The sequence below is a fragment of the Amphiura filiformis genome, unplaced genomic scaffold (genome assembly GCF_039555335.1).
Source record: "Amphiura filiformis unplaced genomic scaffold, Afil_fr2py scaffold_174, whole genome shotgun sequence".
Classification (NCBI taxonomy): domain Eukaryota; kingdom Metazoa; phylum Echinodermata; class Ophiuroidea; order Amphilepidida; family Amphiuridae; genus Amphiura; species Amphiura filiformis.
This window is the reverse complement of record NW_027305638.1, coordinates 49,853-63,629: the sequence shown is the minus strand read 5'-3', so window position 1 is coordinate 63,629 and position 13,777 is coordinate 49,853. Positions and strand designations below refer to the sequence as shown.

General features: G+C 38.2%; 1 protein-coding gene across 1 annotated transcript in view; it reads left to right on the top strand.

The window, feature by feature from the left end:
• The window catches only part of LOC140145217 (uncharacterized), a 32,477-nt gene that overhangs the window by 13,014 nt on the left and 5,686 nt on the right, over positions 1–13,777 (top strand). Inside the window, exons 2-3 of the mRNA XM_072166989.1 lie at positions 6,021–6,119; positions 6,593–6,802. Coding sequence (XP_072023090.1) covers positions 6,021–6,119; positions 6,593–6,802 — 309 coding nt within the window. The remainder of the gene's footprint in view (positions 1–6,020; positions 6,120–6,592; positions 6,803–13,777) is intronic.

Genomic DNA, 13,777 nt, shown 5'->3' with positions numbered 1-13,777 from the left:
TTGAGAAAAATGCAAAAATAGGCAAACAAAATTGGGCAAGGTGTAGTACCCCTTAATATTTTGCTTTTATTGCTGTACATTATTTTATTATTTATTTTATATTTTATAATATTATAAGGCGCTTTGGTTTTAAATGATGATAATAATAATTAATAATTCAAGTAGATTATGTGGTATTACATATATTTAGTCTAAGAGACCAAAAAATATGTTACAGTATGTTTTTTTTTGTTCAAAATTACGATACCCAAGAACTTATAATGCAGCCAAATCTGCAAATATTCGTTTCTCCCACCCTGTATGTTTTGTACCAACTCATGCATACCATGACAGCCATAGTGCCAAATATTGATAGCGTTTCCAGGGTTACTCAATATCCTTACCCAAGGAAGTATAATAGAATCACCAGTCGGGTATAGACATTTATTGTGTATTGGTTGCCATAGAATCACAAAGCTTTGTTATCGAATTTGGTGTCACTAGGTTCGACAACAAAGGGCACAGTTCTTTAACCCCAATACATTTGTACATTCATTGAATTGCCTTTGAAAATTTGGGTACAAAAACACATACTCTGTAACTTGAGGTCAAATTTTACACTATGATTGTTTATTGAGGTTAAAAACTCAGGTTATTGAACTATGCCATTGGGATGAGGCCATTGTGGTCCATAGTGTTTGATGTAACAAGTGTATTTGTGATTGGTTTCTTAATAGATGATTAAAATATGTTGTGACAACACCACTTGCAATAACTATTGCTACATGTAATTTATTATGTTAGCGCAAGCAACATCACATGTCGATGCCAATTTGCATGCAAATTTCAAAATGAAGCAGGTACAAAAATATAGCTCATTACAGTGTTTGATTTAGTGTAGCAGAGCAAAATGCTCCCCATTTTTGACAACCTGCTACACAAATTTTAGCTTGTACATGTATAGCAATTTTTTAGATTGTAAACATAAGAACATATAAATATTAACATTTTCACTCAAAATTGCTATGCACGTTTTTCAAAGTAAATCAAACCCTATAGCTCAACTAATTTGTAAAATGACTGAATTATGAATGCTTGTATGGTAATTACGCTGTTACCGTAGAGATGGGCAAAATGTAATAAAGATGTAAAATCAATTTCCAATTACCAACCCCAGTCAATTTAAACTGATCAATGCCTTGTCATTCTCTATTGGGTCAGTCCATGTCAAAACAGACTGAGTGTACACCCACCCTCTTGGATTATGCTCTCCTTTGGCTCAGGGGTACCTTTCATGGACCCCTAGGTGAGGTCACAAGAAAAAATTCAAATTCAATTTCGTTTCGAATGGCGTGCCATCTAAGTTTGGCGACCTTGACCAAAATTGGGAATTTAAGGTGTCCAAATGACAAAGCGCTCTCTTTGAGAGGCATTTTCTTCTTAATTAAATCAGTTGTGACCCTCTTTTTGAATGTGGTCACTCACTGGCTGTGTCTGAAATGCCTAATGCCAAAAAGATTGATTTGAATTTCGTTGGGATTTCAGAGGGGTCAAAATCAGCACTTCATACTGTTCAAACAAATTATCTTTGATTTTGAAGGACCCATGATAATGCCACAGTGCACTTATAGGTCCTAATTATGTTCAGAATGGATTAACCATGTGCCAATGTCTATGAGCAATTCAAAAAGAGAAATTTCTAGACCCCCTACAGAATTTTAGGCCCCCCTAAAGTGGTTCAGCCACAAATGGCGCTTAAAATCGGCAAAGTTTGACACCTAATAACTTTAGGTGTACACCAGATATGAATTTCTAGTCTTTTGCATCTGAAAGAATGTAGTCTTATGTTACTAGGAACATAAGATTTGTTTTGTATTTTTTGTGTTTTGATACTTTCAAAAAGGTCGTTGACCTATGAACATTTTTCGTCATAGCGCCCTCCTGAAATGTCTGACACATAACAAACTATACATTTTGGAATCCTCATGACTATCTGAGTAATTTGATATATTACTTGACATAATTGGGAGCATTCTGAAAATTTGACCCCCATAACCTGTACTTTGCATGTGCATCGTTGCCAGGAAGTGCATTTTTGACCCCTTAAAAATCCATACAGAGGATTAGAAAGTAGTTTTTCTTATTACTTGGCTCAAGAGCAACTTGAAATATCAGGATAAATAATACAAATGGCTATAAAGTGATCAAAAATATAAAAAAATATCATACTAAAATTGGCATTTTGTACCGTATCCTGTATGCATGGTATGTTAGGCAAAAATGACTATTTTTGAAAGCGTCAACTTAATACTAAAACACAAAAATACAAAATAAATCTTATGTTCCTAGTAACATTAAACTACATTCTTTCAGATGCAAAAGACTAGAAATTCATATCTGGTGTACACCTAAAGTTATTAGGGGTCAAAATTTGCCGACTTTAAGTGCCATTTGTGGCTGAACCACTTTAGGGGTGGCCTAAAATTCTGTAGGGGTCTAGAAATTTTCTTTTTTTTGAATTGCTCATAGACATTGGCATATGGTTAATCCATTCTGAACATAATTAGGACCTATAAGTGCACTGTGACATTATCATGGGTCCTTCAAAATCAAGATAATTTGATTGAACAGTACGAAGTGCTGATTTTGACCCCTCTGAAATCCCAACTAAATTCCTAAATCTATCTTTTTTGGCATTTTTAGGTATTTCAGACACAGCCAGTGAGTGACCACATTCAAAAAGAGGATCACAACTGATTCAATTAAGAAGAAAGTGCCCCTCAAAGAGAGCACTTTGTCATTTGGACCCCTTAAATTCACAATTTTGGTCGAGGTCGCCAAACTTTGATTGCCCGCCATTCAAAGCGAAATGGAATTTGAATTTTTTTCTTGTGACCTCACCTAGGGATCCATGAAAGGTACCCCTGAGCCAAAGGAGAGCAACATCCAAGAGGGTGGGTGTACACTCAATCTGTTTCGACATGGACTGACCCTATTAACTCTTGGTATTTAAAACAGTATGGCACAAACTGTATCATATTTGCACTGAATTTTTCCCAGGTTCTTCTCTAATATCAAAAACATTTAAATATTTGTACAATGTAAACTGTTTATTTGTTTGAAGCATTCAATCTCAGATACAGGGTGAGTCAAAAAAAGTGCAATGGAGAAAAGAATCCATTTTTATTTAAGAACCGATTTGAACATTTTATAAATGATATATCCATTAGTGACCTTGTGTGAAAAAACCAAGGAGTTAGCATTTAACGTTTTGTTTTTATGACACATTTTATAGCGATACCCAATTTTAATATTTGTCCAAGAAACATCTAAAATTTGAATGTCAGCCCACTCTGTGTAAGGTAGATTTGGAACAACTGCTATTTTCTTAACCTCATTGGCATTGAAATAAAATGGAGCACCCAAATTGTTATTTTACTTGGTCTTGTTTAAGGAAAAGAAACATTATTTGTTGTTATTTTCATTTTACCTTTACTTTAAAGATGTTTATTCTCTATCAAAAACATACACATTTGTAGGCGGATTTTTTTCAAATGTCGAAATGAAATGCGCGCAAATTGAAGTGGAGTGAATTATAAAATATCCAGTAAGTCGGACATATTGGGATTAAAAAAACTGGAGTTGAAGTCGAGTGAGGTATGAAGGACTTAAAGTTTGCTGGAACAGAAAAAAGAAATTGAAATAACGCAAAAATCAACCTTATTTAAGTTAAAGTCAGTTTCAGAGCTGGTGCCTTTATCATGCATTGTGTGCTCTCATTCAAAATACATGGTACCTCGTGGACAAATAATGAAATTGGGTATCGTAGCAAAAGGACTCATAAAAAATTAAACGGTAGATGTGATTAACTTCATTTTTTCACAACGGGTGCGTATTGAGTGTGGCATTAATAGGAACTTTCAATAATTAGAAAGTTTAACTTACATGTAGTTCTTGCATAAATATCGATTCTTTGCTCTATTGCACTTTTTTTGACTCACCCTGTAGTATTTCAGTTCACAATATTTGAATGAAGTTCACATTGGAATGTAATTGTGGCCCCTGAATCCCTGATATTTAAACATGGAACAGAGGAAGCTTATATGCAAAAATAAAAACCCACCAAGTGATATTTCAAATTAAAGTAGACTTTTAAACCCAGGGGGAGGTATTCAGTACAAATGACCATATGGGTACATGCCGTAAACATGGGTAGCATTTTCAGCCTTTTGGCCCCTTTTTCTAGACCAATTTTGATACATGCATATGGATGCCAGGTCCTTTTTTCAAAATTTTCTCAATTTTGTATCAATGGTTCCAAATTTCTTGAGAAATATTGATAGGTCCACTTTCAAATTCTCAGCGGCACACCCCTACCAAAACCAAACTTGAGTAGGCCTTACCCCCAGGCTTTTAAACTGTGGAGGATAATAGTGTGTTGTGCACACACGCATTATATAATTTATACTAGCGCCATAATATAAAAAATATGGTACAACATAAAATATGCATTGTTTCTGTAGCAGAATGAGTGACCACTTTATGATGCTCATTGCTGCATATCACAGCAGCAAATCATCTTCCCATGATGCATGGCAGCATCATGATATTGAACAAAAAAAACACATGGGTCTTGCTAGTGACCTTTTTGGTAAATCCCATAATTCCGTTTGTTTGACGATGTGCGTTCGAGCTTTGACGTAGTCTGTTTATTCTTGTGAATTTAGCCCAACTTGAAATTCCCTTGTGCAGGAAACTAACTGCTGACATTTGTCTCGGTTACCCATAGGACAATTTAGGGAGCTGATCCTGACTGATTGTTTATTTGGTATGTGTGCCCTTCTTGGATGCAAATCCCTGATTGTTAAAATACTTTATAAATACAGGTTGTCTACTTGTCTTGGGCGGGTCTCCCCGTCAGTCCAAAATACCGTCAATCCGAACCCCTGTCAGTCATAATACCCGTTTGGGTTACGGTTAGGGTAAGGGTTAGAATGAGGGTTAGGGTTAACCCTAACCCTAACAGGTTTTTGGACTGAGGTTGGTAGCGTCCGGGGCAAAAAACAAAATTGGCACCCCCTACACCACCACCCTACCCCCCAAGAATATCTTAGACGCGGCCCCCAATTCTTTTTCAATTCAATTTTAGGGAGGCCACTGAGGCCATTGCCTGCCCTTTTTCAGTTTTGGTCTTGGTGCCCCAGATCTTTGTCAACTGATCAAGGCATTCTTCACTACTTCATTCTTCATCACTTGTTGGCCTTGGTGCCCTGCTTTGTTTTTGCCTAGTGGCCTTGCCCCATCAAATCAAATTTCAAGGCCTGATGCACAGAGACTGCACAGATGTATGATGGGATTGGGATAATTCTGTGAACCGTGGTTTGCTTGACAACAGTACTTGATTCAGAATTGATGTTTTGCATTATACATGTACTTGATATTTTTAATATCTGTGTACATGATGCTGTCTACTGAAGACCAGTAGATGAATACACCTTTTTACTCTAGGAATAATTTTATTACCAGTAGATTGGTCTGTCGTGTTATGTTCTCATTGTGTTTTGTTTTATGGATAAATATGAGCAGGTATAGATTAGTAGAGCAACCACCAAATGCTGCTGGTGAGTGAGTTACATACCTGTACATCTATTACCAATGTAGGAGACCTCAGAATATTAACTGCTCTGCTTGTGTGTGGCTTGGAGAGAGGATAAATAAATATTTTTTGGGCCTAACCCAAGCCTTGAAATAAGCGGACTGGAACCAGGAGCAATTTGTTTTTGAACACTGCTCCTGGTTCACTGGGATTTTGCAAAACTGGAACCAGGAGCAATTTGTTTTAGAAAATTGCTCCAGGTTCATGTGAATTTTGACAAAGACCAGGAGCAATTGGTGGCTCTACAAGGGCAAATTTGCTCCCAGCGCCTGCTTATTTCAAGGCTTGGCCTAACCTGTAACTGATACTTGTTTCTGTACTACTGTGATTGTGCTTTTTTTGTAATGTTTTTGTTTTAAATATTTTTGTTTGTTTTTCATTTCAGGGGGTAAAGTGAAGAGATTTGCATATGCCAGTAGTAAAGCTAACAAAGAGACATCAGCAGAAGAATGGGACTTATTTGGGCCCAAGAAGAAACAATCAGGTAAGTATTGTTTAGAGAAAATATCTTACCCTTCCCAGCATACTTTGCAACATGACACACCTGCCACATCCCCTCATTACAATGACAGTACACTCCTTGCGTTGTACAGGTTCCCTTTTGTTTTCATGGTGAGAATAGACTGGCAAATATACATGGGTTGATAGTCAAGAAATAAACATCTTTTGCAAGATCTGTATGTGTTCTGTTCATTGAATTTATATTTAGAGAAAGATTTTCATCGGTGCTGACATTTACTTGGAACTTTTTGATTGTTAGCATATTTCGTGGATAATGGTACTGGAAAAGAAAGTGAAGGGGACACTACATTAGATATTGAGTAGTCCCCAGTTGGCAGTGGGGTCACTTTTTATTTTATCCCACCACTTATTTTAGGCACCTTTTTTCTTGAAAATTCCTAACCAGTTTATGTATACATGGTTAACCCAATATTCCTATGTATTTTCTGTAACCAGATGGTCTTGGAGGATTGGATGATCTAGATGATGTATGGAGTATCAGAAAAAACGTCTCCCTTAGCAACGGACTGAAGACAAATAACACCTCAACCAAACCACCTGTTAACCCTTCTCTGACGTCAAATACAGGGTTTTATTCAAGGCACGGCCAGTATAATGGCAAAAATTCTATGTTATCACCAGCAACTAGTCCATCTGACTTTCCTAGTAAGTGTCGTTTATATATGTGACCATCCACCACGAAGTGGTAGTAAAGTCGGCTCTAGATCTTTTTCTGTTTATTGCAGATATTGAATGCATGCACTTTCAGCTTTAAAATGACACCTCAACCAGCTTTATCGGACACCTGGAAGTAAAGTTATGGTTCACCAAAGGTCAAATTCCTCATATATTTTACATATAAATCCATTTACTGTTTTTGATTGTATCTCAAAATGGAAAATGACGACTTTACGACCAGTTTGTGGTGGATGGACACATATCGTTTTACCGTATTCGTTCCAATAAGTGCCACCCAGGGTATTTTCAATTTGCTAAAGGGTACCATAATGTTGATGTGACGGATAGATGTCAATACAGTGAAATAGCTGGGGGTTAGAAGTCCTGTGTAAACTTTTCAATGTCCATGTCGACAACGAAGAAGATCGCGAAGCGTTCTTGTTCTCCAATTTGCTTCAATCCTTTGGACTCTGCCAGCATATCACTGGTCCAACGCACAAGAAAGGACACACGTTAGACCTAATTATTTCCAGGGATGAGGATGACCTTGTGACATTGCCTTCAGTGTATTGGGATATGCCATCTGACCATGCGGCTGTCAAATGTTACGTCAATATCTTCAAACCAGGTCCTAGTATCAAGCGTGTGGAATCTCGTAGATTGCGCGATATTGACTCTGAAACGTTTATCAAGGGCATTCAAACTTCAGGTTTGCTACAGTCTTCTGCCTCAGATTCCGAGACCTTGGTTGAGCAGTACAATACCACCTTGTTGGACATCCTTAACCAACATGCTCCTGTGGTCCAACGATCTGTTGTACTCAGACCCCACGCACCCTGGTACTCTGATGCCCTGCGTGCTGCTAAGCAAGAAAAACGGCGTCATGAACGTAAATGGCTAAAGACTGATTTAACGGTTCATAAGCAATATTATCTCGACCAATGTGAGCACTACAGGGATCTACTGAATGAAGCCAAGACTTCCTATCATCGATCGCAAGTTGAAGACACTGATCAACGCAACTTGTTCCGCGTCATCGACAAGCTTTCGAAGCCAAAGGTAGAACAAGTTCTTCCATCGCATGAGAGTCCAAAAAAATTGGCTAATAACTTTGCCATGTTTTTTGATGACAAAGTCAAAAAACTGCGTGCTGGCCTTGAAAATAAGATCTTCACACCAGTTTCCATCGAGATTGACGAGAAATGTTCCAGTTCTTTCTCTGAGTTGAGTTAGTCTCAGAGGACGATGTTTTGAAAGTAATGAAGTCTTCATCCGTAACATCTTGTGGACTCGATCCTTTACCATCTAAGGTGTTTAAGATGTGTATGGGAGAACTCGTACCAATCATCACAAGGATAGTAAATACATCATTGTCCTCCGGTAACATGCCTGATACTCTCAAACATGCAAACATTGTGCCACTATTGAAGAAACCTGGACTTGATCGAGACGAGTTTGCCAACTATCGTCCCATTTCCAACCTTTCCTATTTGAGCAAGTTGGTCGAGAGAGTTGCCATTTCCCAGCTTCAATCTTATCTGACGATCAACCACCTCCCCGGACGCACGCAATCTGCATACAGGCGTTACCACAGCACGGAGACTGCTCTTTTAAGGGTACAAAATGACATCCTATGTGCCCTCGACAAACACAAGGAAGCCCTGTTAGTGTTGCTTGATTTCTCAGCAGCGTTCGATACCATCGAGCAAACAACTTTACTTGAACGTCTTGCCACCCGTTATGGTGTAACTGGTACAGCTAGTAAGTGGATCAAGTCTTATATGAGTGACCGAACGCAATCCGTGTGTGTCAGAAATGTTGAGTCTGACAGCTTGCCTCTAGTTTATGGTGTTCCTCAGGGGTCTGTCGCTTGGGACCTCTTCTGTTCACACTATACAGTGCTCCCCTTCAGGACATCATCAACGCTCATGGCATCAGCAACGTTGTTTACGCGGATGATACACAGCTGTATCTAACGTTTGAGCCAGAAGAATGTGACGCTGTACTTTAGAAGATGGAAGCCTGCATCTCTGATATTAAATCCTGGTGTTCTTCAAACAAATTAGTTCTAAATGACAAGAAGACAGAACTCCTGCACTTCTCATCACAATTCAAAAAGTCTACGCTACATCCTACCCTGACTATCGGCGACTCGGTAATTTCTCCATCTCCGCGTGCTCGAAACCTTGGTGTCATCATGGACTCCTCTTTGTGTATGAGCAAACATGTTGATAGTGTCTGCAAATCTGCCTTATTCGCAATCAGGAAAATCGGGCAGATCCGCCAGTACCTGGATAGCAATACCACTCAAACGCTTGTACATGCCTTCGTAACATCCCGACTTGATTCCACCAACTCTCTACTGTTTGGATTGCCACAATGTGAGCTCGCAAAAATACAACGTGTGCAAAATACTGCTGCCCGTCTTGTTTTATGTGTACCCAGGCATGAGCATATAACACCGTTCCTCCGCCAACTGCATTGGCTTCGAGTTGAGTACAGAGCGCTTTATAAGATCTTGCTCGTCACTTACAAGGCTTTAAATGGCATGGCACCCGTGTTCATTACCGATCTTGTTCACCGGTATGCTCCAAAGCGGACCTTAAGATCATCTTCTGAAAACTTGCTTCAAGTTCTCCGTTGGTCCACAAAATCCTACGGTGCTAGATCTTTCACTGCGGCAGCAGCAATCGAGTGGAATAGCCTACCAAGTGAGATTCGACATGCTGAAACATTATCAATTTTCAAATCGCGTCTCAAAACGCATCTTTTTCGCAGTTACTACGCTTGTTAATCCGAATTTGTTGTTAAAACATCAGTTTACCACCATGGTTTTTATTGTGTACATATTTGATATTGGATCTGTGTATCCTTATTTATAGGGTGAAGTGCTGGCAACCTCTCCCCTTTTTAACATGCTCTGTTTTCTGTGTCTGCTTTTTGATGCCATGCCAATTGTATATTTTGGATCTGTGTATCCATAAAGGGTGAAGTGCTAGCAACCTCTCCCCTGTTACCATGTTTTGTGTGTGCAATCTGTTTAGTGCGCGCAATTTTTGATGCCTTGCCATTTATTTATTATTTATTTATTTATTTCTTCTTTAACCTGGGACATGCAATCAGTGACCAGCACTGTTCTCCCTTGCTGCCCAGGATACAACACAGATAAACAACAAACATGAATTTAAAAGTATTTAAAAATATACATAAAAGTCATAAAATTAATACCATATAAATTATACACATACTAGGTACAAGAAATTTAAATAACATATGATAATTATATTTACAGTGTGCTACATAAAAGAGATATTATTGCAAGTTAGTATATATGTTCTTGAAAACATTTGCATTGACAGGAAGGGGATTTTTGATGTTTCGGGAAAGATCATTCCAGGCCTTAGCCCCCCTGAACAGGAAAGTTCTCTTGCCAGTCTCAGTGCGCATCTTATTTATAACCAGATTCCCAGCGGTCGATGATCTGAGAGTATGATTGCTATAAGCATCAATACACTTGGTGAAAATATTGCACAGGTTGGGGGTTACCAGCCCCCCAAGACATGTAAAAGCATTGAGACAGATATGATATTTACGACGATTAGAAAAAGTTTCCCAGTTTAGGGAATCAAAGACAAATTGAGTTGGAGTGCGCATTGGGACACCAATGATTGCTCTACCGAGACGTTTTTGATGGCGATCCAACCTGTTCAGGAGAGTTAAGCCTGCATTTGACCAAATTAGATCACAATAATCAACTTTAGGTAAAACAACAGATGTATACAACAACTTCAGGGTGTCAACAGCTAAAAACTTTCTGATACGGTAAAAAGACCAATATATTTATAAAGTGACATGCAGATTTTATCAATTTGGTGTTCCCAAGTTAACCGCTGATCAAAAATAATGCCAAGATATTTAAAATGTGGGACACACTCAAGGGGCTGATCATTGATATGAACAGTAAGAGGACCAGAGGATGCAAGTTTACGAGCAGATCCAAACAGCATAGTTTTGGTTTTATTAACATTCAATGTGAGCCTATGTTGGTGAAGCCATTTAGCAACACTTTGCATACCAGAATTCAATACATTATTTACTTCATCAATGTTTTTACTGGCAAAGAAAATGGCAGTATCATCAGCATAAAGGTTTATTTTGCAATTCTTGACAACTGTAGGGAGATTATTGATATATATTGTAAATAAAAGAGGCCCCAGGATTGACCCCTGGGGTACCCCAAATGTCACAGGTGCAAGTTCAGAAAGTGAATTACCTACTTTGGTAGCCTGTTTTCTTTCACCCAAGTATGAGGAGAACCAGCATAGTTCCAGTCCACAAACACCAACACTCTGAAGCCTCGAGAGCAAGATCGGGTGATTGACCGTGTCAAGGCCTTTTTCAGGTCTAAAAAATGGCCCCCACATAACTACCACGATCAATGTGATTTAAAATGTAATCTGTTACATCAGCAAGAGTGGTGAGTGTTGAGTGTTTGGGTCTGAAACCACCCTGTTCAGGGCATAAAATGTTATTTTGAGACAAAAAAACATAAAATTGATCGTAGACAAGTCTTTCAAAGATCTTCATGATCACCGGAATAACAGAGATGGGCCTATAGTTGCTGGATACATTACGGGGCCCATCTTTATAGATAGGACTCACTCTACTTTGTTTCCAAACTGCAGGAACAGCACCTGTCTGAAGGCTGAGATTAAAAATATGAGCAAGAGGTGTAACAAGAGCACTAGCACCAGCTTTCAGAAATTAAGTATTGACACCATCAAGACCAGTGGCCTTTTCAGTGGGAAGTGATCTAAGAATCTTTGAAATACTTTCTTCCGTAATAATATTAAAATTAAAACTAGCAACACAATTATTTGTCCTGGTTGGTAAAGGTAAAACATTTGTGTTGGTACCAAAATTATCATCCAATTTCTGCCCAATGGTGGAAAAGAACTTATTCATGACACTGGCAATTTCCATTTTATCACTGACAGTGTTATCTCCGTCAAGCATAGAGGAGATAGTTGACTCTGTGTTCCCAGGAAGCAGGGTTTTGATGGTTTTCCACAGCTTACGAGGATTATTCTGGTTGCTGGATATTGTATTACAAAATAGTTTCTCTTTAAGATATCAGCCATATTATTGAGTTTATTACGCAAAAACCGTGCCTGCTTCCAGTCATCAGTATGTTTAGATTTCTCTGCTTTAGTACGAGCAGACAGGCATTTTCTACGAAATTCCAAGTACTCATTGGTAATCCAATTGGGTTGATTTTGATTGATCTTAATTCTTTTGATGGGAGCATGTGTCTCACAAACAGGGTGAAGTAGACCAAGAAAAATATCCAAAGCTAATTCAGGACAGCTTGCGCAACTAACAGCTTGCCAAGGAACATCAATGAGGTCATTCAGAAACTCGGTCTCATCAAAGCGCCTGAATGATCTAGCCTCGATATAACGAGCATCACGTTTGACTCTACCAGCTTTCCTGGCAGCATAAATTATGGAATGATCACTGAGAAAACATGGGACAACACCATTTTGATGGTACATTTCTGGTCTACTTGTCCAGATGTGGTCAATATATGTTTGACTGTGATTTGTTATTCTTGTAGGATCTTTAGTGATTAGGTTCATATTATGATTCGACATTGTGTTCTGGAGCCTGGACCACTTAGACTTCTCAGCAGATGTTTTGGCATGCGAGTTACAATTAAAATCACCAAGGCAAATCAGCTCAGCATGATTATTTCTGTTGTTAGAAGAGTGAATTTCTTGGAAAGCACTATCAAGGAGCTTTTTTCAAGGAGCCATTTGATGCCTTGCCATTTGTTTTTATAATTTTGGATCTGTGTATCCATAAAGGGTGAAGTACTAGCAACCTCTCCCCTTACTTCTTCTTTATCGCATTGTCATTTTAATATTAGCGTGCAATGTGGAAACCGGGTACTGCGTGTGACGGGCCCACGGATGTTTCTCCTGTTTTTATCGAAAACCCCGGTGGTTTTCTTTTTAACTCTGTTGCATACGTTCATATACATTGATTTTATGATGATATTGATTGCTTGTTTTTAATATTGCTATAATTTTGTTATAATATAGTTTTGGTGTGTATATCATGCTTGCTGTAGTTTTGATGTTATTTGATATGTAATTTTGTATGCTTTGTAAATCGCTATAATCATGTTTGATGCTTCCTGTAGTTTATGTTATTTTGATATGTAAAATTTGTATTAAGGGCCTATATATGCTTTGTAAATCGCTACCGGTATATCATATTTGTTGTACTTGTAATTTGTTGTATAATTTTGTATTAGGGCATACTTTGTAAAGCGCTTAGCGACTTATGTTTTAAGCGCTTCATAAATGTTTCTTTATTATTATTATTATTATTAAATAGCTGGGGGTTAGAAGTCCTGTGTAAACTTGCAATACATTTTCTGCATCAGGAAAGCTACTAGAACGTCAGGACCCTTTTATAACATACGTAAATTTGTCTCTAATAAACGCCTGTTAGGAAAAAATTAGGTAAACCATGTAAAAAATAAGTGCCCACCCAAAATGACTTTAAGTGACCTGGGCGCTTATTGGAATGAATACGGTATGTATTATTGACTCCTGAACATGTTTAAAAGCAAAACCTCCTATGTTACCTCTTGGCAGTTTTTGTTTCATGTTCAAGGGCCCTGGGCCTACCCAATGATGATATGGATTATTTCTGCTCTTGAGTGCAGTCAAGAGCATAAATACCTTATATACAGAGGTGGATCACTTTTGCTGTGCTTGAACACAGAGAATCCACAGTCGCATTTTTTGTGTTTGATCCACAGTCAAAGTTTCTGCACTCGAGCCCACCAGCGAATCTTTGACAACATTTGTGTTAAGTACATCAATGTTTAATATACAAATCGACTGCTTGGTGCCAGAAGTGGGTAAGTACAATAGCTGCCCTGTAAATATT